The sequence below is a fragment of the Eleginops maclovinus genome, chromosome 21 (genome assembly GCF_036324505.1).
Source record: "Eleginops maclovinus isolate JMC-PN-2008 ecotype Puerto Natales chromosome 21, JC_Emac_rtc_rv5, whole genome shotgun sequence".
Lineage (NCBI taxonomy): Eukaryota > Metazoa > Chordata > Actinopteri > Perciformes > Eleginopidae > Eleginops > Eleginops maclovinus.
The window spans coordinates 9,374,522-9,401,716 of record NC_086369.1 but is presented as its reverse complement, the minus strand read 5'-3'; the positions used below and the strand labels follow the sequence as shown (position 1 = coordinate 9,401,716).

Sequence of the window (27,195 nt, the reverse complement as noted above, 5' to 3'; positions counted from 1 at the left end):
GAAGTGCTGATTCTGCGACTGTCGCTTTCTGAGCTGAAGCTGGCCACGCCTCTTTGCAGCATCTTGCAGCTCTCTCTCCTCTGAAAGTTTTCTACCGGGAGAAGCTACTCAGCTAAACGCTGCCGTGATTAAACCCCATATTATGTTCAAAACCACATCAAGCATTATTTTCTCAGTGTACTTTGCATAATAGGGGACCTTTAAGACATCATTTATTAAATGTATTATTAACAACACTATGATAGTAGTTCCTTCTACCTGTCTGACTGGGTGGTGATGTTTTCATAGTTGTGGCAGCCAGTTTCATCATCTCCTTTGGGACAGTTGGGGATGCCATCACAACGCTGCTTTGCCTCAATGCAGCCCCCTGGTGGTGGGCAGGAGAACTGACCGGCAGGACAGCTGCGTGGACTGATAGCGGTGGAGGGCGGCTGCGTACCTGCATGTGGCGAAAGGCCAGACTACTTAAGAATGGTTTCTTTTAAAAATATAAATGGGGAAAGAGGGGATGACATGCAGCAAAGAGCCATGCATCGAAATTAAACAAATAAGAGCATTTTTTAAATGATGTGTGCAGTGCCGCTGCTAGCCATTTTGGTGCCCTAAGCATAATTCCTTCATGATGCCCTCCCCCCCCCCCCCCCCCAATAAAAAAACATTCGCGGAAAAGTTTAACTTTTTTATTACCAAACATATAAAACAATAGCAGCAGCAAACACACAGCAAAACAACAAACTTTTGACATTTGAAAGTGCTCAATGCACCTCTTCTTGGCCTCGTGCTCCCGCTTGAACGTATTTCAGCATTGACCCTGCATTAATTTAGAAATACGAAGAAAAAAGATCAGTATAGAAAGAGACAAAATATTCAAATAAAGAATCTTATACCAAAAAAGAAAATAAAGATTTAAAACTGAAAGCATGCAACCAAGGAGCTCTCCCCCTTTATTACTTATATATCAACTATTTGATCAATCTTATCTAATCTAATATAAAAACATTATAGAATGAGTTGCAATATTGTACACAATTTAATAATAATGTTTGCTTTATATCATTCATAATGGATATTTTATATTTATATCTTAACAACAGGAATAAAAGGAATAAAAGCAAAATGATACACCTTACACAAGACTATTAAACTCTACATTTAATTGAATACAATATGGTTAGGAGGGCATTTTGTTTACTACAAAACGTTTTTCTATTTCACCGACAGATGTCGTCCATGCCTTTGCATGATATAAATGCAATCAAAACGCCAGTTAATTTAGTCATGTATCTTCTGTCACTCTCAGATATAGCTAAGCTAGCTGTAGCAGTAGCTACAGGCTTCACATTATCACGAACCCTTTTCTGTCCCATTGCACATAGAACACCTAACCTTATTTATGTGAGACTGTAGCCTATTTTGCTGAATTCTACCGAATGACAATCCTAAAGATGGCCGTGGGTTTATTATGCATTGGCATTGCAAACTCCAAAATAAAATATACTTTCTCAAATGCTATGTAAACTTTTCTAAATGCCTGGCTAAACACTATTAATTTCACGCCACACAGTGATAAATGGTCTGAAGCCAGAATTGTTAGCCTACCTAGTGCAATGACTGCTAACTGTTACTGAGAAAGTATTGGCCACCGTCACGTCAAAATAAACCATAAACTGTCTACTATTCAATATCTAAAGTAAAGTAACGGCTAACTGGCATCAGTTACTTGCAAAATGCAGTTATAATTTTTAACAGCAAAATCTCAATTTAGCTTGCGCCTAAGTTATAACACATATTTGAGTTTGCTAACATTAGCAATAACGTCAGCTAGTTCAAGGTGTATGCATAGGCTAAGCTTTACACTAGCTGCACATATTTCCCGTATTTAAGAAAGATTAAACGTGGACACTTACCTGCAAGTGATGCACGGGCATCATCTCGCTGTTTCCTCTTTTTTCTTTTTTCTGCTCCTGACTCCTGTTGCCTTTTCATTTCCAAAAATGTCGAGTAATCCAAAAGACCACTGACAGCAAGGGCACCCACAGGGCGCTTGGGACGCAGATTGTGCAGATTGTGTTTTCGTTTGTGTTTGTGTGAGTGGGGAGGGGAGGGGGGAGGGGAGAGGGGGGCACCATCGGTACCTTTGAGTAGTATGCCTAAAAAGTGCCTCATATTTCTATAGTCTACTGAAATAATTTCGGCCTTATAATTATTATGACGATTTTTCATTAGGCTATTTTTGGTGGTGCCCCCTCGACACTTGGTGCCCTACGCACAGCGCGTAATGCGCGTTATGGGAGCGGCGGCACTGGATGTGTGCCAGACAAAAGATGGCACTAAAAAGCGAAATTGTTAGAAAGTTCCCTTTTACATCTTTTACAATAAAAGAAACTGAGGTGTGTTTTGAAGTTCTTACCACAGTATAGCTCATCTGATCCATCCCCACAGTCATTGACTCCATCGCAGACCACTCCCAGTGGACCTTCTGGCACACAGCGACCGTTTTTACACTGGAACTCTTTTTTCCTGCAGCCACCTGCTGGGGTGACTCGGGATGGAGGAGTGGGAGTAATCGACCAGAGGCTACCTAGAGGCCAGGAGAGGAGATCATTTAGGAATCTCATTTGTAAACAAAAAGCAAAGTAGCGTTAATCTATCCTCTTACTATCTCCACAGCCCATGATCTCAAGGCGAAGGTAGATGCCGTTCTGGAAGTCGTGTGGCAGCAACCGGACGAACCGAGCCGACACCATCCTGTCCAGCCGGGTCTCTGCCACCCCTCGGTCATCATGGTTACCATGGAATACCTGAAGGGAGAGTAAAAAATACACAAATTCCTGTAAAAGCAATTCCAATGGGCCTTAAATGCATGTGATGGAGAGGAGAATGGATTTGGTACGTTTGTTGTCTAACCTTGGCTCTGGGACGGGCATCAGTAACAAGCTCTTTGTAAGTGTACCACTGTTTGCCGTCCAGACTAAACTGGAGGTAGAAGCTGGAGACAAATGTGCCAAATACACCGCCACCCTGGGTTAGAACACCTACAGGAGGGTGGAGAGATAGAATTCATTTGATTAACATACAGTATATCATCTCATGTTGGAATTTGCAGTTTAGTAAAGCAGTATTTCTGTGTTCTAGGGCATCCGCATGAATGTTTACCGGTGATGTTGTATGATTTCAGCAGGTCTATCTGTAGGTACGGGCTCTGTGTGTTGCTGGTGTGTCCATCAGGCCTCCGATGTGGTAGGTCTTTATACTCCTCTGGTTCTGGACTCCAGCCCTGCAGACACATGTTGTTAAATAAACGTGATGTTGCAGCAAGATGAGATTGGAAACTACTGATGTTGTAGACTTGAAAGCGTTATTTTTATCAAGATTTGTATCAATACAGAGTTAGTGATTTGCATATTGAAGTATTATGTTGAACTATAGCGATTAAGTCTTTGGCATCCATTGTTTTTAGTTACAAGCACTAAAATATTAGTAGCTGCCAAGTTGGATATAGAGGTTTCAGTTTAGATTCCCAGTCTTAAACACAAAATGACTTGAAAGAGAAACATTTATTTTAAAATGTTAACAAGATTTTATGTATTATTGGACCATTAAAGAGTTAATGGCATTTCATCTTACACATATCAAGTTCATTCACTCAAACCCAAAAGTGCTGCTAGAGACCGAAGTGGTAAAGTGAGGATCATGAAATGTTCAGATTAAAGTCAACTTGGTGTACCTGAAGGTCTGTGGTGGGGTCCAACCAGTGGAGACGGCCAGCCTCAGGTGGGTGCCCAGTCTGCTGTGATGAGGCTCTAAAACTGGAGGCCGGGAGAGTCTGAATGCCCAGAGGAGACCAACACTCATCTAAACACAGCAAGAGAGGAGGCAAGAGAATATAACAATAAATAAACCATCGGATAATAGTCATAGATGCTAATCAAGTTTAAATGCTCTAGCTCTACCTGTGAAACTGCATGACCAACTGATCATTTGAAAAATACACTAACCTCCAGGAGGAAGTGGATATGTTGGAACCAGAGGTGTAGTGCCCTCTGTTGTCTTGGAGGTCACAGTGACTGGACTGAGTGTCACAGTAATGGTGTCATTTCCTCCTGTGAGAGAGCACTCACTTTATTATTGCAGTATGTGAAACATTGAACTGGAGGTTCAGTGCTTTGGTTTTGTGTTTGAAGGATTAAATGTGTTGGATCTCTTTCTATTTTTTATGAATCCTCTTTTCAAGTGTTAAAGTTCACCAAAAAACATACTATTATTCAGGCACTTATTATGGCAGAAAACCCTTTGTTTTTACTTTCAAGTGTTTTTGGAACACTAACTCTATATTCACAAGAAGAGGGGAGTAAAGGTTCGCCTATTTGACCTACATTTTTTTTTAAAAAAAGGAAATTAAAACACTCCCAGTGAGGGAGGAGGAATAAAATCAATGTCTCCTATTATTTATGGCATCAACGTCATCTTTGGCATTTACGATCACTTAGTGAGAACATTAGTAACGATGGATTAACTTGTGTTGTATTTGTGAATGAAAAAATGATGTTTATCCTTAAACAGGAAGACATTTATTTAGGATAGATAGCAGAACAACAGATCAGATTTTACCTTGGCAGTAGCAACACCTGTCTCCCTCTCCAGGCACCAGATTCTGGCCCTGCACAAACAAACCCGACATTTAACATTTGATTAAGTGACACATGTGGTTTCAGTAGCTGTGAAACACAACTATGTGGAAGAAAAGGAAGCATAGCTGTTGATAAGACTATTTCCATAAGATATGATTGAAACAAGAGCAATAGGCACACATGGTCACATGTACCAATGAAGTGCATCATATTTCCATTTGCGTAATGGATACATACTTAGAAACTACAAATTGCAGCCACTTATAGTGAAAATACACATGAGACAAAGGTTGCGTTGGAATAGTCAGTATATCTTAGGAAGGTTCCTAACGGAGCAAAATGACCCGGAAGCACCTCAGTGGCAGCCATGATAAGAGCTGTTTGAATTCTCTAGATGGTAGGAAAGGAGCTTTGAAACTTCCTTTATACCCTCCTTTAGCTTAGGACACACTGGACCTTCCTTTAGGAAAGGAAAGGAGAAACGCTGTCCCACAATGCCTTGCGGCCGCAACTTTTACAATGACACAACTTTCGGCCGTTCACGGAAACAACCGATCGCGATGAGAAATGCGTATCATGAAAGTTACGGTGCTTATTAAGCAATTTAAAACTTATCCCGTAACTTGCTTAAGTGCTTTGTTTTGAACGTTCAGCTCTATATTAATCAAAAGGACAAATATGAACGTTACTTTTTAACTGAAAGGATCAAATAAAGTCCACATTTCACAGTGTTTGTCACAGGCATAAGTTTCACTTTACTTTTTTATTTCCGTAAAATTCCAACCTAATGAATAATATATGTCTCTCTGTTGTCCTCGTTCATAAAGCATAAAACAACACCATCAGAGAGCACGGTGCAAAGTAGATGTCTTTCAGTACTGTACAGAGATCTATAGTTCCCCACAGCAGACGGACATTTGTAACGGATTCTCAAAGCACTGCAGTCTCTTTTCCTAATTCCTTTTGAATTCTTCTATCTACTATGTCTTGACCCCGTGACGTACCTTTGTACGATAGGAGCTGATTTTTGGACAATTCGACCGTACCCAAACCCTTACCTGTGGACATCCACTGACAGCGTATGGACAGTAGGGGTAACACTGCACTGTGAGGTTGGGCAGACAGTGACATAACTGGCAGGGGTGTGACTTCCATCTGTCTCCCACAGCATGGGACTGACCCTGGTACTCACACTCATCACAAGGGTCTGTCTGGCACCTGTGGGCACACACACAGACACAAACACACAATGTAAAACAAGAGTAACATTTGTGCCTGTTCCCAGTTAAAGGGTGATGGGTTGACAAGCATTTTTTTAAATAAAACCTATAGGGGCCATGGATTGAGTATCTATGAGTAGAAGTGTAGTGGTGTAATCGAATAGTGAAGAATCCCATGTGAACAGGGCTACGTACCGACGGGCTTTCCGGTAAATTCCTCTACATGTTCTCCCGTCTCCATGCTTGATGGGGTTGTTTGGGCTGCGGAACGACCACTGGACACTCTGAACGCCACAGGGCCCCAAACACTCTCCCCACTCAGACCAGGAGGACCAGCCACAGTGCACTGCAGGGTTACAAAAGTGACTGTGTAGGATCGCTCAGACATCGAGTAGCAAGTGGGTAAAAGTCAACTGTAGATCAGATGTTGATGTTAAGTTAAAACTGTCTGTTTGGTTATTTGACAGACTCACCTGAACAGTCTTGGTTAGACTGGCATCTCTGGGGCCTTCCCCTTTCACAAACACAGATCTCACAGTCCAACTTTATCGGCTGGCCCGGCCAGTAGCGTACACCTGCCACTTCACACGCACACTCCTCTGGTAACACACACTGTTGCTTATGGCTCATCACCTGGCCATCTGGACACCAACAACCTGAAGTATGAGACAAGTTGAGCTTGTGAGAGATATGTAAATGAAAAGGGCAACGACAATCAGCAGTCATTCATTAAAATATTCCATGGTCCTTTCACTAACCAGGGGAGCAGGGTGCTATTGCATCACAGGTTGTCCCACTGCTGATGTGTGCACAGGACACTGGGCAAGGAGCACAGCTGTGTCTCACCAGCCCACTGGGACAGCTGGTGTTTGCACAGCCATCATCAGGACAAGGTTCTGGTGTTGGACAGGAAAGAAAGTTCATGTTTTAAAATTATTTAGATCATTCTAAGCCTTTTTAGTTTCTTTGCAACTGTTTACAGACAGCTCTTACTGATTTCCATGGGTAGGTTGGATGGTCCAGCGAGCTGGGAACAGTCTCTGCCTCCGTAGCGAGGAGAGATGCAGTCTCTGTGTCTGACCTGCACTCCACCACAGCTGGAACAGTTAGACCAGCTCACCCAAGGCAACCACCGACCATCCACTAATGAGAAAAAGCATCACATGTTAATACAGTACAGATGTGATTTAAAACGTTGCATCAAGCCTGTAATACTGTTTACTATTAAACATGTTCATCTTAGAGTTCATGTCTAGCTCCTTACCAGGGCAGGTGGTGTTGAAGCATTGCTGCCTCTGGAGGTCCTGTCCCTGACAGTGGCGCAGTGGATCTCCTTCAGGACAGGTTCTCTGCCGACTCATGGAGCCTGTCCCACAGGAGGTGCTGCAGGGGCTCCATGGCCCCCAGGAGCTCCAGCTTCTGCAGCCCTGCTCATCAGTGGGGCCTCCAAGTGGAGCTAATGAGGAGTCTGGGCAGTCTGTCACACCATTACACACCTAGGGAAGAGTTAACAGGAATGATAATGAGGGGGAGGCATATTTTTGCTGCTTTTATTCATGTTATTGTTACAAAAAGCTCATCTTTCTTATATGTATTCATTAATTTGTTCAATTCTAATAAATGGCATGCCCTTGATGACCAACAAACTTGATTGCTAATTAAACAATGCTACCACAGCTGATTTTGTTTGTTGTTAGTGGTTGATTTATCACTTGACAAACTTTCTAAAGAAATTCAAATTAATGCTAGACCTTTCATAGTCTGTCAAGTGATTTCATGTCCTGATTGTCGGATTCACTGCAATGCAACTGAAACTTTGTCTAACTTCATCCCTCTAAACTAAATAATTATATACCATTTCTAACTACAAGGTAATTTATCACCTACTACCAACTTAATATTGAGTTACAGTTGTCGGAGTTGAATATGATGTTGATCTTCGACATACCATGTTGAAAGGGACACAGGATCCATCCATACAGGTGAATTCAGGACAGGTGACAGTGGTGTTATCTGCGCCAGGGGGCACTGGTGAGACAGTTTTATCTAGACACAGCAAGATAAAAATATGTATATACATTAAACATAGCAAACAAATGATTCTGTGTGAATCTGAGGGATCGGAATGTAAACTGTCTTCAAGTTTCCGTTATAACTTCTCTTATCTCATGAAAACTCACCACACACCAACTCATCTTCGCCCCGTGGACAGTCTGGAACGCCGTTGCATACTTGCGACATGTTCACACAGGTTCGGTTGTCACATAGAAAGCTGCCTGGACAGGGAGGGATCCGAGTAGAGCCTAGTATATGGACAGAACTATCGTCACTGTCTTAAATAAATGTATATTATTATTATTATTATTAATAAGAGAAATCCTTTTTTTGGAGCCCGATGATCAATAACTTTACATTGACTTACCACAGCTGTCAATACTCTCGTCTGAGGCGTCCCTGCAATGCGGGGTCCCGTCACACAGCTGCTGGTAGTCCACACACTGGTCCCCACTCAGACAGGGCACCTGGCCAGGGCTACAGGGCGTGGTACACTGCTGCTCATCACTAGCATCCATACAGTCCGTTTCTCCATCGCAGCGCCAGGCCTGAGGCACACACTGCCCACCAGAGGCACAGCTGAACTCATAGGACCTACAAGCTGGAGATACAGGGATGTATAAGAGGAATTCTTAATACTGAAAACAAAATCCTCCTAAAATACCGACTGGTACCTGAAGCGGGTGTTGTTGGGGTGACAGGTGACGGTGTTATGATAACAGTTTGGCAGTTGGTTCTGTTCTCATCCTCTCCACCTGGACAGTCTGTTGTTCCATCACACAGCTTAGTGGTGGTGACACATGTACCGTCACTGCAGGCCAACTGGTCAGGAGCACAGGTCACTGCCAATCACAGAAAGGATGAGATTTGGTCACTGAGTCGAGCCATTCAAAAGGGCTCTTGGCAAATTTGTAATAAACTTTAATGCTGTTTTATCATTTGTACCTCTACTGGGACAGACAGCTTCATCTGTTCCAGAGGGGCAGTCCGTGTGTCCGTCACACACTCTGTCAGCAGGAACACACTGGTCCTCAGGGCACTGGAACTCCCCTGGTGCACACACACATCTAAAACAAAAACATGTACATTATGATGACATCATGAAGCGTAACCCATCATTTATTTAATGAGTGATGCTCAGAAACAACACTAGCGTGGTTGGAAGAATATTTGCAAATAATATACCACAAACACACCCCCTCTCATCACTGAGGTCCCCACAGTCATCGTGTCCGTCACAGCGGTGGAGGTAGAGAATGCAACGTCCACCAGCACACAGGAACTCCCCCTCGTCACACACCACATCACAGTCTGAAAGCACACACAAGTACAGTTCATCACATGGAAAAACACAAGAAACAAGGGAACATTTGAATTTTTTTAAGAATACTTCGTGGTGATAACAGGGTGAATGTGTATGTGGGGAATATTGCTGGTTAGAGTGACAGATGACCTTGCTCATCAGACCCATCAGCAAAGCCACAGTCCAGCCGCCCGTCACACACACGGCTGGCTGGCAGGCACTTTCCATTGGCACACTGAAACTCCCCCGGTGGGCACAGGGGCGTGGGGGTGGCGGGTCCGCAGAACTCCTCATCTGATTGGTCAGCACAGTCTGTGCGGCCATCACATCGCAGAGCCTGGTTCAAACAGGGTCCGCTGCAGAGGTCGGGGTTAATTCACTTTATTCACTTCAGGAAATTCATTCTAATTCCAAACACTTTGGCAAACTGTTTGAAGTTGACATCATGGAGTGAGTCATGTCTTTTCATATTACCACGCTAACATTCTGGGTTGTAGCTTGCATGAAATGTTTAGGTTACAGTGTGATGGCATTCATCCTCTTATGATTATTAACGTATTAAAGAAGTCTATTTATTTAAAGGTCCCCTATTATGCAAAATGCACTTTTTAATGTCTTTTATACATAAATATGTAAATCTTTTCCTCCTTACCAACATCTCTAAAAACGGGGGTACAAACGAGCTGATCAAGATTTGCTGCCGATATGACGTCATAACTGAAAATTCGGGATGGCTTTATATTGAACTCCTGGCAACGTCCCGCCCATGGGACATGTCCCAAACTATCATCCCCCATATACAGTTGCGAGCTGAATCCGCTCCGCAGCACCTCTGTGTGTGTGTGTGTGTGTGTGTGTGTGTGTGTGTGTGTGTGTGTGTGTGTGTGTGTGTATGTGTGTGTGTGTGTGTGTGTGTGTGTGTGTTCAGCAGGATGTCTGCAGGAGGGACTTAGAGTTGTTGTATATATAATACATATAATGTCACTGTTCTAGTGGTAAACACTGAGAAGTGTTTCAGAAATAATGCTTGATGCGTGCTTTGGAACATAATATGGGGTTTAATCACGGCAGAACACTTTCACAGAGGAGAGAGAGCTGCATGACGCTGCAAAGGGGCGTAGCCAGCTTCAGCTCAGCTCAAATTTAAAGTGACAGTCACAGAATCAGCACTTCAGGAACAGGGCTGAAATAGAGGGGGATGATGCATGCTACAATGGGTGATTTGCTATTTTGAGCAAAACATTTCACAGACAAGTTTTGCATAGATATTGCCCCACAATAAATTGTTTAAATATAGCATAATATGAGACCTTTGAAGTTGGCAGATGTTTAACTCTAAGTGCAAATATTTGAGTTAGTAAGAAATGCTAAGTCTAACTTGTAAAAAAGGCTTTGATTAACCAATGAAGGGTTGAATTTAAGGCCTATGTGTTGATTTATAATACATCATTTTGATTCCTTAGTTATGAAAGTCCTTATCGCCACACAATGCTGATAATAAGTAGAGTGAGTTTAGATTCACCTTGGCATGCTGGTGCAGTGGAATTGGTTTGGAGCGCAGGTGGATACACAGATCTCGTCTGACCCATCGCCACAATCATTCTCGTTGTCACACAGCCACTGGGAGGGGATGCAGCGCCCCCCAGCACAGGTAAACTCTGATTCCAGACAGGGAGGGCGAACAGGGTGGCAAGCCACACCCTTACACTGCCACGCACCATTCTCACAGGAACTGGACACACAAAGGAAAAGACAAAGTCAAGTTTGATAATTATAAGGAGAAAAAGTGGTTGATAAATGTTCAGGCTTCAGATTGGCTGACCAGTTCTGACAGTGTTGAGTGACGGTAGTTCCAGGTGGAAACATGGAGCCCTCCCACTCACATGGACACTGAACAGGAACTACACAGCTGTCCCCTGTACGGCAAAAAACATATCGGACTGACAATTCTTCTATCATTAGAGCTTTTTCAGTTATAAGGCAAAAAAGTTTGTCCTGAAGGTGGCAGGAGAAGAAAGAATTTGGGCTAATTTTCTGGCTATCGTTAGTCTTAAAATCTTGAGAGTCATTTAACTTTACATGATAATAGTCAGGGTCATTCTGAACAAGATGACATTGGAAATGTAAGCACACTACTAATGGAAAATATGTATTAAATGCATTTGTGATGTAATGCAAATTGTAATTTGAACTGTGTTTCTGACTAGCTGTACAGTAATGTGCAGTGAAAGTAAATTCAGTTTCTCAGCTAATCTACTGTGGAAATAGTTATGACCATTTCAAATGTTTGACATCACATACCGTATAAAAAATGCTTTGTTTGTTTTTAATATGTCATCTGTAAGAATCTGTGAGTATTTTGGACTAATCCGAACACCGGTGGTTTAAAGCATGAATAGACTAAATCAAAATCTAAACGGTGGTTTATAGTGCCTTTTTTTCGTGTCATAACATTATTAGCACTAAGTTAGTTATTTGTGTGTGAAAAGTGCTACTAATCCTCAGTCAATGTGTAAGCAAGAGTTAGCAGCCCATATGTGTACGTCCAATGGTTGAATGGGGAGCATGATAATCAACATCAATCTGATCATCAATCGTTTGGTTTAGTTTGGTCAATGTGACTTACCGTGTCGGACCGTGCCAGCAGGGCAGAAGCAGCCCTCCACACAGGAGAGAGCGCCACACTGGGATTGTGGACTCTGCTGAACACTGGGACATGAGGAAGAGCAGGCTGGACCACAGGGATCATACACCATCCCATTGTCACACTGCAGAGCTGCAGGCAATGAGGGAATCAATACAATATCATAAAAAAAACAGTTCAGAAGAAATAAAGTTACAGAAAGTAAAGTTAAGGTAGTAAGATGTGAGCATCATTATACATACGGCAGAGCTCCTGGGACCTCCAGCGGATGTAGATCCCTTTACGGTTACACTCTTCAGCATAGGCAGAAATGGCTGTACATAGACACTCACAGTCCCCACCTGAGTCACAGCTAAAACAAAAGAATAAATGCTGATGGAGTAAAATGTGCATATCAAATGTGATTATGAATCTACGTTAAGGATGGAGATATCCTTACATGATTAATATTCCACAGAACCCTGTGAAGTGTTTTAATACTATGCTCTGCTCTGTTACTGTTCTTACTTTTGTCCAAGCACTCTTGTTTTTAGGGATTTAAGCTATATATATATATATATATATATATATATATATATATATATGTATATAGCTTATTTTGGTGAGACAGGCTTGATGTATATAAATAGGGTTATGTAATGTTGGCTAGTACGCACAAGAATGAGGTTATAGGGAAAAATGTCCATCAGTCTCACTTATCATACATTCGCATATTCCCATATATTGAGAAAATGTGCGATGTCCTGGAAGTCTTAAAAAACATTTGCAAAACCAGTGAAGAGATGCTGAGAAAAAAAAAAAAGTATTCTTAAAAGATCATTTCAGACTCAGTCGGTGATCGGTGCGTTCACTCACCCACAGGCATCAAAGACACACCAGTCATAATACTGCTGGAAAGGCACCTCAGGGTGGCACCGAGAGAAGAGCTCCTGAGTCAGGACTGCACACCTTTTCCTGGCCCAGGTCACCCTGTGGAGGTTCAGCTGAATAAGACAAAGAGAGAGGAGTTTGTTGCCTTTATGGGCAAAACCAATTTAGCAAAAATGTCGATCTAAGTCAGTAAGTCAAACAATTCATGTGTCAGTTTGTGTTAATAGGCATGTGTCTGTACTAAATTTCCCCAATGGGGGATTAATAAAGGTTCAGGTCAACTCACAGCACAAGGGTCTCTGAGGTCCTGGTCTGCGACGTCAGGGCATGAGGGGCTGACCTTCCAGGAGTTACCAAACAGCTCGGCTGTAGACTCCACGATGCCCTGACGCGTAGTAAAGTCATTCTCTGTGTCCCCATCAAAGTTACCACACAGGCCACCAACCCGGCCCTGCAGGTGGGCCGCCAGGCGCACATACACACGCATACCTGGGAATATTATGTAGAATCACAACAACATTACCACTAGTTTGTGAATTAACAAGCATTTACAGCCACAAACATCAATAAACAAATGAACATTGGGGCATCTGACACTGAGCATTAAATGGTTTTGTGACCGATAATTTAAGGTGGGGAATTTCTGTGTTTCCTACCTCCATCCCATAACAGAGTGACCCCCAGTCGGGAGGAGAGGGAGACAAACAGGCCGACTCTTTCCAAAGTAAGACCACTGCCACTATAAGACTTCGGAAGACTAACTGGCATCCCATTTACCGTCACAGCTTTACCTAAAGAAAAGAGACAAGATGGCTTAACTTAAGCAACAAAAAAAAACATAATATGTCGTGTTCAAAGACTAACTTACCTCTCAGCAGATGTATGACGGTATTTCCCAAGCTGAGGGTGACAGACTTTGTGCAGGTGACCCCAGTGCTTCCACATGGCACATTCTCTGCAATCACACTGAACAAACCGCTGGTCTCCCTAGCCAGCACGTACTGGCAGTCACCCAGGAAAGAGTAACAGCGGCCATCGAATGTCACATAGTGTGGGTCACCAGTTGCTACACACACACCAGCACAGGCGGACTGACTGCAGTGCCAGCGGCGTTCCTTACACACACTGAAGGAATGAATAAAGTACAGTTAAAGATAAGTAAATATGTAATGGATGTTGTGCAATAAGACAACTGCATACATTACCATGTGTTGCAGTCTTTAGTGATGGTGTCGTTGCTGTAATAAAGTTGACCATTATGGTGACATGGGCACTCATCTGGCAGAACACACTTATCACCCTGAGTGAAAACCGGAAAGAAAAAATGTACATTATTTGATAAGGTTCCAACTTCTTTCCTATTTGCATGAAGATACATTCTATTCTAGAAATTTATTTTTCGGGCTGTATTATTATTCCTTCTGCAATAGGCTATAAAAACCCCTTTATATCCTAACGTTTGAGATTAAATGGCAGACTTTTGTAGTTAAATTAGACAAAGAGAGCCGAACGTTTTATACTAAAGATACAATTCCAATTTTTTCTTCAAACTTAAAGGTCCCCTATTATTCAAATTGCAATTTTTGATGTCTTTTATACACGTGTCAGAAAATACAACCCTCTCTCTTTCCCTCTTTACCCGCTGAAGAAAGAACATGTCAATGTATGTGCTCTATCAGAAATAATGTGCGACGTGTTTTGGAAGTAATATGATCTGTATGCATTAGCAAACATCGCTAACGCTGTACAGGAGAGAATATGTGTAAAAGGTACTGTCCTTGTCCCGCAAGAGAGAAACGTTTGAGCTCCATGATTACTTGAAAGGATCAGCCATCATGAGGATGTGTAGGCCATGTTCAAGCAAGCTAGTAACAGCTAACAATAGCTTAGCTTTATCAAATGTAAAAAAACACATAGCTCAATATATAACTCAATATGAACATGCCACACCTAAAACAGGTTTGAAGTATTATCCAATAACAGTGAATTAAATGAGGAACAGTATCTCAGAAATATGGAGGGTGTTTTGCAATGTTAATGATAACGTTAGCACCTAGCGCCTTCAGCTTTAGCATCATTTTGCTTAACGTCATTATTTTGGTTTTAAAACGAAAATTGTTGTGTTCTAGTGTAGCATAAATGCTCCTTCGACCTCGTATAATATCCAGCAGCTGTTTTCAGACTTGCCTAGTTGTCCCACATCGAACAAATAAAGTTGGCTAGCAATTATGCTAAGGTTGCTCTCTAAACTGACTGATTCGTGTTGAACCAGCTTACCCATTTGGTGATACTGTATGTTTCAAGATTCCAAGCTGCCCCCAAGTGGCGAAACACAAAATGGTTTTGTTCATGGGAGCTTTGCAGTCTATGATGAGTTCCTGTATGGGTTACTGCAACATTGCAATGTAACAAACCCATTTGTGATTATATTAACTACACTTGTCTCTGCTTGCTTTAAAAAGTCTAAATGTCTGATGTGAATAGTTCTCTAGTGTCAACATTTCACATTTAATTAATGTAACTTTTCACCCACTAGTAGCACAGTTCCCTGAGGACAGACGCAGCCAGACAGGGGCTCTCTGCAGCCCGACAGTGTGATACTGGACCACTGCTGCTGTCCAGGAGGGTCCAGGCTGGAGCAGGTCAGGAGGCAGGAGCGTGGAGAGTAGACAAGAGAGCCTGGACACTGGTTCAATTCCTCACAGTGCTCCTGAGTGCAGTTAAACTGCCCCTGCTCACATACACTGTGAAGGCAGAGCAGAAACATCAATTTAATTTGTATTAGCTTGAATAAAAAACCATCTAAGACAATGGTTTAGCAATAATCATGTTCATATTGAAATATCAGCAATCAATACTTTATACAAATTGGGATAACTGCATTCAAGTGGTTGTAAGTTGAACCCTTGAACTCCCAACATCTTTGTTAGCTCAAAAGAGTTTCAATTCTTAGTTACTAAACTCTCAAAGGTAGCTGTAAATGTTATACAGCAACAACAACGTTTCCTTTATTTATCATTTCCTCAGCCTCATTTTATCAGGTCAATGGTGAGTGCAGTGAAACATCAGAGTAAGGCAATGAGAAAAAAATGTAATGAATAACTTTCTAGTACTACTGCTATGATTCAGACCAGTAGAGCGATGATCACTGTGGTTGTGTAGTGAAGAGACGCGATGAAATCAACCTATCCTGTATCAGGAAGCAGGAACATAGAGTGATTTCATCGAGGATCTTGCACCACAAGGGACTCGCTGTGGAATAACATGCTCTTATATACCGATACCATTAGCACATTTAACACTTATTGCAAGACAGGAATTACTCAAAGCAGAGGTACAGCTTAAATTACATAAATGTTTTATGTAATTAAAGCAATAGATTTATCTGGAGAACATAATTGAAAATACTTCTTAAAAGGGTAATGCATTTAAATCCATAAATGAAAAACAATGCCACACACACAAACTCTGTCACAATGACCCCTGACCTTTCACATTGTCTTTAAAGACACAAAGTGCCAGATGAGTTAGTGCTAAGAAGACTTTAGTGGATCTCCAATAAAACTGGGGTTCAAAACTTTATCATCATTTGATTTGAGTATATTTACGAACCCCATGGGATCAAAGCTCATTCGAAAGTGCCATTAAAATTTTCATGAAACTTTGCTGCCAATGTTATATTATAGCTGCCGTTCTACTGACAATGAAACATGCTGACTACTCCAATCTTTATCACAAAAGCAGCATGAAGATACTCTAGACATAAATGAGAAAGGGCTGTTTTTATGATGTGCTGTAAAAATATAATCCATGCAATTGGGTCACTGTATTGCAATGAATTGAAGAATGATGGTTTAGTTATATTTTTTGGTCCTTTTTATATTTTCAATCGGACCATATTTTCCATTGAAACCTGGTTCGATAAATATTTGTACTTGTCATAAGTATGACAAGTGGTGTCAGTCAAATGTTTGAAAATAAAATTTGTAGCTAAAAGTAAAAAATATTATTTAGGCCAAGCAGTACCTGGTTTTAACACATTTTAGGAAGCCCATTCACATCTGTAGTACATACCAGGTATTACAGTTGTTCTGTATTATCGCCCCAGGCCGGTATGTCTTGTCTCCTTGCACACAGGGGCACATTGTGATGGGCACACACTGGCCCTGGTGGTCCTGCACTAGTCCTGCTGGGCACTGGCAACCAGGAACACACATTTTAAGACTCATCTCACCACCACTGGCCTCGCAGCTCCTGCCATCTGAACAGCAGCCCCCACAGGCACTGCCACATTCCTGGTACACCTGCCCCCCCGAACACTGGACCGCTGGGAGCAGGAGAGGAGCAACAATTAAAAGAAGAACTTGTAGCTTGTTACATTTTTCTATTCTCCAACAAAAACTTTGGACACTTATAAAAACTCATAACCATACTTCGGTAGTGGACATCCTGGAACATCATTTTACCAGTAGTTAATAGTTACTAAGTACATTTACTCAGGTACCATCCTTAAGTCCAAGTTGGAGATGCTTTGTTAGCATGTTTTGACTTTCATTACCAAATACTTATACAGATAAAGCACCTCTGACTTCCGCTTCAACTCCGGCTCATGCAACCTACAGAAGTTCTACGATGACTCCTCCATTGTCAGCTGCATCACAGATGACAACGAGGACGAGTACAGGGCCCTGGTGGAGAACTTCGTAGGCTGGTGTGACAACAACATCAGCTCAACATCAGCAAGACTAAGGAGCTGGTGGTGGATTTCAGGCAGCGCACCATCAGGGGTGAGGACGTGGAGGTGGTGAACATCTACAAGTTCCTGGGAGTGCACCTGAACAATAAACTGGACTGGAGTGACTGATGCTCTCTTCAGGAAGGGACAGAGCAAGCTGTTCTTCCTGAGGAGGCTCAGATCCTTCAACGTGTGCATGAGGCTGCTGCAGACGTTCTACCAGTCTGTGATAGCCAGTGTGCTCTTCTTTGCCGTGGTGTGCTGGGGTGGAAACTCCAACAAGAGGGATGTTGACATGCTGAACAAGCTCGTGAGGAAGGCTAGCTCTGTAGTTGGAGTTAAACTGGACAATCTGGAGGAGGTGGCTGAGGGGAGGACAAGGAGGAAACTGGACAGTACTCTGGATAACCCCTCAATGCAGAGCAAGTGAAGATGAGGAGTACGTTCCTCCACAGACTCATCCCACCTCGGCACAGCACTGAGCGCCTGGGAAACTCCTTTGCGTCTGTAGCCATCAGGCTGTCCAGCAGTGGCTCAGTCAGTAGGGGCTTGGACTGGGAACCGTAGGGTCGCCGGTTCAAGTCCCCAACAGACTTGAAATATGGAAAGTGGACTGCTACTTGGAGAGGTCCCAGTTCACCTCCTAGGCCCTGCTGTGGTGCCCTTGAGCAAGGCACCGGACACCTCCAATCCCCCCTCCCCATTGCTCCCCGGGCGCTGCACGATAGCTGCCCACTGTTCCTAGTACTAGGATGGGTTAAATGCAGAGGACTAATTTCACTGTGTGTGCTCTGCTGTGTGCATGTATGTGACTAATAAAGAGGATTTCATCCGCCGATTCTATCTATTCTATTCTATCTATCAAGGGGTTAACCATGTGACTCACTGTCAATAACCCGGACTGCACATCAAGCCTGCACTCTTGCACTTTTGCACAATTACATTGACCTGCACTCTTGTTCTGAACACATACATGTGTATATTTTTAACAATTTTTCTCGTTACTTATCTGTATATATATTTATTTAATTTTTAGAATTTTATTTTAGAATTTTAATTTTTTTAATTTTAAATTGGTGTTTCATATCCCTGTGTGAATCTGCACTGTTTTCCCTCTTTGTTGCTGCTTAAACACTCGAATTTCCCCATGGGGATTAATAAAGGTACATCTTATCTTATCTTCTCTTAGGAGGATGAACAAAAAAAAACATCATAGTGTCAATTACATTACTGCTACTGCAATAAAAATGTTACTGCTTCAATGACAGCATTGTAATCACTAAGACTTTTACTATGTACTGATTATACTTTTCTCTAACTTTATTTGCACATTTTGTTGATTTTACGTTTTACTTTGGTAGGAATATTACATTACTTTTCACTCGTTGTGAAAAGGTGTTTATCTTATTGATAATAATCATAATATTTTTATTTTTATTTCAGTAAAAACTCTACAACCACTGCACTTAAAGAATGGTTGCCTGACTTACGGCAGAAAGTTTGATTCCGCCACTCGACGATGACGCCCTCCTGGGCACAGTGCCGGGTGTAGGCAGTGAGGATGGTGCAGTGACAGGCCCTCTGTGGAACACAGCCACAAACCTCCAACAGACAGAGGCGGAAATAAGGCTCCCGCTCCACCACATCATGACACATCTACGAAATCAGAGAAGGAGACGCATATGTGAATAAAACAGAGGACAGAAGACACAATCTTTCCTGAGATAGTAGGAGAACTACTCACATCTGTTTATAGTACACACATATATATATATTATACACATCTGCCATACATATCTGTTCATATCTATATACTATACATATCAGCCATATACATCTGTTTAGACGTAATATATGCATCTGTCAATACCTCCTCATTCAACAGTGTAAAGTATTTAAATACTTTCAATGTATTCCACATATGTACATATTTCACATCCTTAAATCTTTATTGTTGATATTGTAAATATTTTTCTCTCTTTTTGCACTATTTTATTTATCTTATTTGCACCATGTATGTTGAGTTGTTGGAGGAGCATGTGATATAAGATTTTCATTGCCAACATATACGTTGTATATGCTGTGCATATGACCAATAAAACCTTGAAACCTTGAAACATTCCATGCAAACTACCTGAAAGACGGGGCTGTGTATGGCGGAGCACACTGTCTCTGCATACTGTCTCCTCTGGGTGTATGTGGTGCAGGGGTCAGGCGGAGCTCCCTTGGGTAGAGCGCAGTGCTCTGTCATGAATTTGCTTGCAAACAATGACACACTGTTCTCCACGTCTCCCTCTGGGGTGGTGAAGTCATCATGCTGGTTCCAGGTTAGCGTTCCACACAGGCCACGCACCTTGAATACACCATTTTGGTAGATGTTTTTACTTTGAACCACCAACATAAATGGGGTTTCAGCCAATTTGGTAGACAATAGGCACTGCTGAAAGAACCATATGAGGTGTAAGTGGTCACCTTATTTGCAAAGCCAGGTTGTAGGGTAATGATGGCCAAAGGTCCGTCTAGGTGCCAGAGCAGCTGGGCTCCAAAAGCCTGGATGAGGAGAAATGAGGAGGAGGCCCTACGCACAACTAGGTCCCCCGTCACCACAGGCAACGGCTCTCTCTGGCCATTCAATGTCACTGTACCTGGAAGGAACAATAACAACTGTAAGTTATCAAAATCCAGACATTTAAATGAAATTTTAGTTTCAGCCAGGGAGCAAGTGTGTTGAATTTGAAACATTTTTGACTTTAGTAAATGAGTTTAACATATACCCTAAAGAAAAACGGTAACACTGTGGGGTGTCAAATCAAAACAGTAAGCTTAAAGTAAATGAACCTAAGAACTGGGGAACTTCAGAGTCTCTTTTGTTGTGGGTTGACCATTTTGCATCAGTCAATTGAACAATAATTAATCAAAACAGTTTTGAGAAGCTCCAGAGAATCCGAGAGATACTTATAATGATGAAGACAACAGGGCGTCAATGTTAGTCATGTTGACCGTTCCCACTGACACATGTAAAATGATAATAGTCAGGTCGCAGTGTATAACCAATTTACCAGTGTCTGTGATGGTGACTGTGGTGCGGAGTGCTGTGACTGTCATCTCCTTTAGACAACCCAAACCTCCTCCTCCTCCACCTGCTGCACACTCCCCACAGCGCACACTCACCACCAGCTTCCTGTCAACAAAGTCCTTAAAACATGCAGAACATTAGCACAAAAGAGAAGTGGCTGCCCACAAATGCATCTAATAGTGTGTTTAACTGTGTGCATGGTTTGCTTGTTCTGTATCTCACCTCCACAGCAGCGAAGGGACAGTCTCCTCCCTGAAGTGAATACCTCTTTTTGTCAAAGGTGGTCACCTGTAGTGCCCCCATCAGGGTGCACTGGGCTGAGCACTTCTCCCCAGTACACTGCCACTGGCCTGATGTGCAGACACTGGGAGGATAAACAGAAGGATGGCAAGTGAGAAAATTGGGATCACAACAAAAATAATAATAGAAAATACACTTACCAGGTGTTGCATCTCTGCTGTATCTTGTCCCCTGACTGGTAGGTGTGTCTGCGGTGGAAACAAGGACAATCGTCTCTTTTCAGACAGTTTCCCTGGTGAAGGTAGAGGCCTGGTGGACACTCGCAGCCCCCAACACACTCCTCTCTGCACTGACCCATAGCTGCAGGCCCGGGGGGCTGGGGAGACACACAGCTGGGGGGACAGGAGGACACACAGTCTGAAAACACCTGACCTCTGGGACAGACACGACCTGGAAAGACAGAGCAATGAGTAGGGAACAGTTAAAGCAGCAGTTTTTGCATATTTTAGCATCGTGTGTCCTGCTGACTGACTCTGACTCAGTTCATGTTAATATGTTTTGACATTTTCATATTTGTTTTTACCACATAGGGTGGCTGTCCTCCACATAATGATGACATGTTGCTGAGCACACTCTCGGGCATAGCTGGCCAGGGTGTCACACACTGCTGAATCCTTCTCTTTGGGTGGCAGGCTACAGTACAGATAGAGACAGGTGTCCATGTACGCTTCGGGATCCAACTGTAAGACACAAAGACACACATATTGGTTATTTAACACTTCATAGCTTGCAAAAAACAAATTACTAGTGAGTTTCAGAAACATGGTGGCTTTGATCGAAGGACAGACAGTGTATAAATGATCTTTCAGTGCATTGATAAACACACCAAACAGGGAAAATCTTTACAACATATACGAACAAGATATGCTAACATGCATATTATGCATGCAATGTTTTATAATATTGACAAGTCTAGTCATAATGGTTGGAAAATAGATGTAGGCTTTGGAAAATTGCCATATCTTCATAAATTATTAACCATCAAGATATCACACCTTCTCACTTAGTTTCAGAGAGAAAATTCCAAAGTACTTCTAGGCAATGTTCAAGAAGTTTGAACTAAAACTAGTAATTAATTCCGCAAATTATACTAAGCTGGAACAAGTGCTTCCCATATAGACATTATAGTTAAGTTGTCTTTAAGACTGCCCCTTGGCTCGAATCAATCCAACCTATTTCTTGAAACTGCTCTAACAATTGACACTTGGTAAATGATTAACCTTTAGGAGCATTTTAAATTACAGCTCATTGTAGACTTGGCTTTCAAAGAAGTTTGATAAAAGCATTTATTGATAACCAAAAGGACAACTATGAATTGAAGTATGTGTGTCTGACCCGGGTATGGCAGTGTGTGAAGGGGATTTCCAGGAGTTGGTGACACACTGACTCTGCCTGCCTGCGTAGGGCAGGGTCTCCTGAGACATCACAGCTGTGGCCAAGCTCTGCCGCATCACTGCAAACCTGAGGGAAACATGGGACACACTGGCTCAATTAGTTAGGGTGAATCTCATTAATGCACTTCATTTTGAATACAGTACAAGAGACACATAACTCTGCATTTATAACATCTGCTCAAACCATCTATTTCCAACAGAGACTATTGATAATAGTCAAAACAAAAAGCTATAATGTTGCAAAAAAGTGAAATACTCATTCAATGCATTCAGTGCAGTACTTCATTCTGCTGGTCAGGAACTTTCCAGGAGTTGCCGAAGCTGGCGGCGTACTGGGACACAGTTCCACCCATCGTGGTGAAATCATCTATGGCACCAAGACACAAGAAGGTTACAAATGCATTGCAAAGGTGAGTGAGCAAGAAAAAGTGTCAGAACTCAGCAGCCAGGCTTTTAACCAAAACCAGAAAAAGAGAGCACATTTCTCCGGTTTTAGCTGCACTACAGTGGCTGCCAGTGTCTTTTAGAATTGATTTTAAAATTATTTTACTGGTTTTTACAGTTCTTAATGGCTTGGCACCCGCTTACCTCACCGAGTCTCTATCTTTTTATGACCCTGAATGGGTCTTTAACATCTGTTCTTGTTCTTGTTGTTCTTAACTTGTGATGTGACTTGCTATGTATGAAAAGTTCTATATAAATAAAGCTTTATTATTATTATTGTTTTTATTATTTATTATTACCTAAAATAAGATACATTTGTCAACAAATAATTTCGGAAACAGTGAAAAATAGTACTTGACTACATGCTGACCCTGGGATATGATTGTGGGATTTACATTATGTACATTGCAATTGTGTGTGTTTGTTTGTATCGATTGCATCTTTTGCACTTTACACACCTTCAGCGTTGTTGTTGTAGACTCCACAGAGGCCCCTGGTCGTGGCCAGGTGCTCAGCGGTCACCGTCAGGTACACTGTGTTAGCCAGGTCAAACTTTACTCTCACTCCCAGGCCGCTCTCCACAAACACAAAGTCCCCCAGCCAATGAACACTCACTCCTGTAGGAAATACAACCATTGCACATTTCTACTTTGCTGCAAAAACTTGTTGCATTGCTATAGAGTCGTAGTCAAGAGGAATTAGGAGATAATGTAAAAAATAACCTTATTATTGCAAATACAAATACTGTCAACAATTGTGTGGAAACTATAGAAACAAACAGTAATATTACAGCAGTATTTTATATAATACTTGAATATTTCATTTGATCAAAATTGTACCAGATTGAGACTGAGAGGGCTTTAGTGACAGCTGGAAATATACTTTACCATTTTGAAAGAGTGGTTCTCCATTTGGAACAGGAAAGTTGTTCAGCGTTAAGTTTTTGTGTTGAATTGAAACCAAATCCAGACCCATCATCATCCTCAGAGCCTAAAAGCCGAGGGCCACAGATGCATCAACATGTGTGTACAAGTAGTTGGCACCCAGGTAAACTTTTGTTTATATTAACTGCCGCTAGATCATGGCAAGTGGTTGGAAAAGCCTTAAAAGAACAAGAATATACTGCTTCATCGCTTCCATAAATGATGTTAAAGGGCCATGTTTCCCACCTTGCTGCAGTGTCCTCTGCCATCACAGACTGTGCTGATGTAGACCGCCCAGGTGCCATCAGTAGATGAGGCCATGAGGTAAGTGCAGCTGCCCTGGAAGTGGAAGTGCTTCCTGTCAAAAGTGCGGTAGTGGGCTCCACCCCAGGACATGCAGGTGGCCGAGCTCTGAGGAACCCTGACACTCCCCAGCAGACCACCACGCACCATAGGGGAGGACTGGGAGTCTGGAGAGGAGGGGGGGAGGTAGTGTGTGACGGTTATGTGATATCAAATACAAGCAGTGTATTCAAGCAATTCACTGAAAATCCTCAAACATTTCAAAACGTGTGTGTCCATGGATGCTGTCTTACCAGGAAGAAGTGTGTAGGTGCACGATAAGCAGGTCTGGTCGGAGGCATTCCTCCAGCTGAGCCCCCACAGGCTGCTGCAACACTGCTCCATCGGCATGAGAGAGGCGTTGTGAACCCCAGGGAACGCATCACAACTCCACGTAGAGTAGCACTGGCCACGTGCACCCACACCTGGGAAGTAGAGAAAGAGAGAAAAGGTTAGAAAAAAGTTGAAGGACGTAAATAGAGAGGATGAGACGACTGCAAAGGATCTTGATATAGTTCATAAAAAAAACAAATATTAACAATGCTGCTTACCTGGGAAATCTACCTGTGTATGTAGCTTATTTAAATGTTATATAATAACTAATAATACTCATTTTAGATCTGATCTTTAGTGAAGTACAGTACATTTTCCTATGTTTAACTTGTAAAATTTGTAGTCAGGATGTATTGTTTCATATCAGATGTTAAATGAGAACAGATTACTGTGATTCTTGTCCTCACCCTCAGAGCAGCGTGGTCCGCCCCAGCCCTCACAGCAGGCCTTCACTGTTTTGTTTACCATCTGGTTCTGCATCTCTGGGAGTCTGAGATCCACAGACACAGCAGGTGAAAAGTCAATATACTCACAATACTGCATCACGGCACATTTAAAGAAGAATATCTCCTTCACATTCTCCTCCTTTTGGAATACAAAAGCTTATATGTTCCAGTACCCTGAATTGATTTAACAAGTTTCCCTTTTAAAGCAAGATATTTATGCACCTTCAAAATTACAATTTGTACCAAGCTTACCACATCTAACTTTTAGGAAACATCAAACATTGAGAAATGCTTGCCTTTTTATAAAGCCAATCAATCAAAGTTTATCTATATAGCCCAATATCACAAATTTTACATTTGTCTCAGTGGACTTTACAGTTTGTACATAATGTAAATACGACACCCTCTGTCCTTGGACTCTCACAACGGACACGGAACAATTTCCTATGAAACCCCACAGTTAATGGGGGGAAAATGGCAGAAACCTTGGGGAGAGCAACAGAGGACGTATCCCCCTCACAGGACAGTCAGACGTGCGATAGATGTGGTGTTTAAATTAAAGAGATAATACATTTAGTCGATGGATCCAGGTGGATGTCAGCAATCCTACTGCAGCCATCAAATAAGTAGTAAGGTGGGCATCAGGCAGGACCACAGCAACAGGTACGGCTGTTCAATCACTCCTTATTAAGTTAGTTTACCATGAGGATGCAACATACTGTACATATTCAGTAGGATCCTGCTATTCTCCCTTGATCATACTCACCACCATAGAGGCCCTTCATAACCAACAGGAGTCACTGTTGGAGCAACAAGATACCTCGCCACATTCCCACCAAAACGCCTTGTCACTGGAGAAAATGTGATCTGGAAACATGTTGTGTTCCCAGATCACATTTTCTCATGTTTGACAGTGGCTTTTTCATCTGATCAACACTGGCAATATATCGATCGTTAAAGAAAACCCTTTTCTGTACTGAGAACACCGCTAGTGATCTTGTTTAACAAAAACCTTAGAAGAGATTCACTAACAACTATTTATACTTACTTGTACAAGAAACAGGATGCCCTTTGACCCTGTTGTTTGTAGTAAAGTGCGATGCCATCATCACCTCCATGCTTCAGGCGCATCCTGTCCACGTCGAGTCTCCAGCCCTGGGTGTTGTACTGATACACCTTTGAGCAGCTCACTTCAAGCTGCAGACGCGGGGAAAGGACGCGCTGCACTCTCTCCTCCACCGTGTGTTCACACCAGTGTCTGGAACACAGTTTGAATCCCCCTTTAACACGTTTATTTTCAAGTGTTCTGTTATGCACGTAGCTTAAATAACAAGACAGTACCAGACAACGATAGTAAGCAATTTGTTATTTGTGTTATTGTAAATACTCATCCAGTTAACTTAAAATAGACTTAAAATTATTTTAAAGCGCAAAAGATAAAAAGGTGCCTTACTGATTTAGTACACTGATACAGAAAAGAGTTAAGCACTACATTATATTCTCAGCTACAACTGCAAGAACAAAAATAAGAACAATATTAGAATTCACCTTCAGCTTACAAATTTCTCTTAAATATATATATTTTGTTTTGTGATTTTAGGATTGTAATGGTCTACTGCAACAAGTATTTCTAATGAACCTGAGTTGGGCCGATTGTTGGGGCTCTTTTGCGTCAAGGTGCATTAATGTTGTTATTGTGCTGTTTCAGTGGTTTACACTGTGATATCGGGTGAATTTAGCTCATTAGGGTTGTCATATATTATATTTATCACCTTCCTCATCTCACTGTGTAAAAAAGGATCTTAATCCTGCTGTAACTGGTCTCAGGCTCACCCCATTCCCATCACGGTCTGCAGTCCAAGCAGAGTCAGTAGAAGGGTCTCCATGGTTCTCTCCTGAATGTTTCTGCTTAACGTTCCTGTACAAAAGTTTGAATGCGAGTATTTTATAAAGGCCTTTTTAGAAGTCCAGTTAAAAAATTAGATCAACCTAATTTCTCCTGATACTTAACTATAAATGAAAAAGTTTGATCATCATATGTTGTCATTGTGAGTGATCAAACAAACCCATCTAAAATTCCTTAATTGTTTAAAGCTTTTCTATAATTAAATTTTGCTGGTACAATTAAAAAAAGTTTACTTACCTTTGAAGTGCTTCTGGGAAATCTTGGCCATTATAAATCCTTGGCCTGTTTTAGACGTTATTGCTATTCACTTTCCTTGTTTCCCGTTATTATTTTCCATGTTTTTCCGTCCATCAGCATGTACCTCACTCCTCTGTGATGCTTTGCCTTATGGGGGGAGCGGAGCCCTAGATGCAGTGTTTTAAATGTGGGGGTCGACTCATGGGACGTACAGTAGCATCTGAACCTGCTGCCATTGGATACAAGTGGTAAGGTCACAGCTGGAAGGACAGGCATTGGTCTCTAGACCTGTGACGGACAGATCTATTGACCTCACCCCGTCAAACATTACAGGAC

At 42.0% G+C, this 27,195-nt stretch overlaps 1 protein-coding gene across 1 annotated transcript in view; it reads right to left on the bottom strand.

Annotated features, from left to right (window-relative positions):
- The window catches only part of sspo (SCO-spondin), a 73,587-nt gene extending 46,697 nt beyond the window's left edge, over window positions 1-26,890 (bottom strand). The window contains exons 1-49 of the mRNA XM_063874052.1: window positions 26,860-26,890; window positions 26,550-26,634; window positions 25,765-25,974; window positions 24,678-24,760; window positions 24,192-24,362; window positions 23,842-24,065; window positions 23,560-23,662; window positions 23,131-23,289; window positions 22,510-22,595; window positions 22,170-22,295; window positions 21,358-21,514; window positions 20,975-21,224; window positions 20,757-20,898; window positions 20,518-20,653; window positions 19,931-20,103; window positions 19,593-19,811; window positions 18,949-19,114; window positions 16,798-17,050; window positions 15,257-15,467; window positions 13,929-14,023; window positions 13,592-13,848; window positions 13,380-13,514; window positions 13,010-13,212; window positions 12,709-12,836; window positions 12,096-12,205; window positions 11,836-11,985; window positions 11,032-11,125; window positions 10,732-10,941; window positions 9,360-9,565; window positions 9,103-9,217; window positions 8,852-8,973; window positions 8,581-8,748; window positions 8,274-8,507; window positions 8,032-8,154; window positions 7,800-7,897; window positions 7,116-7,347; window positions 6,845-6,994; window positions 6,610-6,747; window positions 6,325-6,507; window positions 6,047-6,197; window positions 5,690-5,849; window positions 4,612-4,660; window positions 3,999-4,103; window positions 3,728-3,855; window positions 3,157-3,277; window positions 2,908-3,035; window positions 2,660-2,801; window positions 2,411-2,581; window positions 259-439 (exon numbers count right to left, since the gene is read on the bottom strand). Coding sequence (XP_063730122.1) covers window positions 259-439; window positions 2,411-2,581; window positions 2,660-2,801; window positions 2,908-3,035; window positions 3,157-3,277; window positions 3,728-3,855; window positions 3,999-4,103; window positions 4,612-4,660; window positions 5,690-5,849; window positions 6,047-6,197; window positions 6,325-6,507; window positions 6,610-6,747; window positions 6,845-6,994; window positions 7,116-7,347; window positions 7,800-7,897; window positions 8,032-8,154; window positions 8,274-8,507; window positions 8,581-8,748; window positions 8,852-8,973; window positions 9,103-9,217; window positions 9,360-9,565; window positions 10,732-10,941; window positions 11,032-11,125; window positions 11,836-11,985; window positions 12,096-12,205; window positions 12,709-12,836; window positions 13,010-13,212; window positions 13,380-13,514; window positions 13,592-13,848; window positions 13,929-14,023; window positions 15,257-15,467; window positions 16,798-17,050; window positions 18,949-19,114; window positions 19,593-19,811; window positions 19,931-20,103; window positions 20,518-20,653; window positions 20,757-20,898; window positions 20,975-21,224; window positions 21,358-21,514; window positions 22,170-22,295; window positions 22,510-22,595; window positions 23,131-23,289; window positions 23,560-23,662; window positions 23,842-24,065; window positions 24,192-24,362; window positions 24,678-24,760; window positions 25,765-25,974; window positions 26,550-26,634; window positions 26,860-26,890 — 7,472 coding nt within the window. The remainder of the gene's footprint in view (window positions 1-258; window positions 440-2,410; window positions 2,582-2,659; window positions 2,802-2,907; window positions 3,036-3,156; window positions 3,278-3,727; window positions 3,856-3,998; window positions 4,104-4,611; window positions 4,661-5,689; window positions 5,850-6,046; window positions 6,198-6,324; window positions 6,508-6,609; window positions 6,748-6,844; window positions 6,995-7,115; window positions 7,348-7,799; window positions 7,898-8,031; window positions 8,155-8,273; window positions 8,508-8,580; window positions 8,749-8,851; window positions 8,974-9,102; window positions 9,218-9,359; window positions 9,566-10,731; window positions 10,942-11,031; window positions 11,126-11,835; window positions 11,986-12,095; window positions 12,206-12,708; window positions 12,837-13,009; window positions 13,213-13,379; window positions 13,515-13,591; window positions 13,849-13,928; window positions 14,024-15,256; window positions 15,468-16,797; window positions 17,051-18,948; window positions 19,115-19,592; window positions 19,812-19,930; window positions 20,104-20,517; window positions 20,654-20,756; window positions 20,899-20,974; window positions 21,225-21,357; window positions 21,515-22,169; window positions 22,296-22,509; window positions 22,596-23,130; window positions 23,290-23,559; window positions 23,663-23,841; window positions 24,066-24,191; window positions 24,363-24,677; window positions 24,761-25,764; window positions 25,975-26,549; window positions 26,635-26,859) is intronic.
- Window positions 26,891-27,195: the final 305 nt, after the last annotated feature.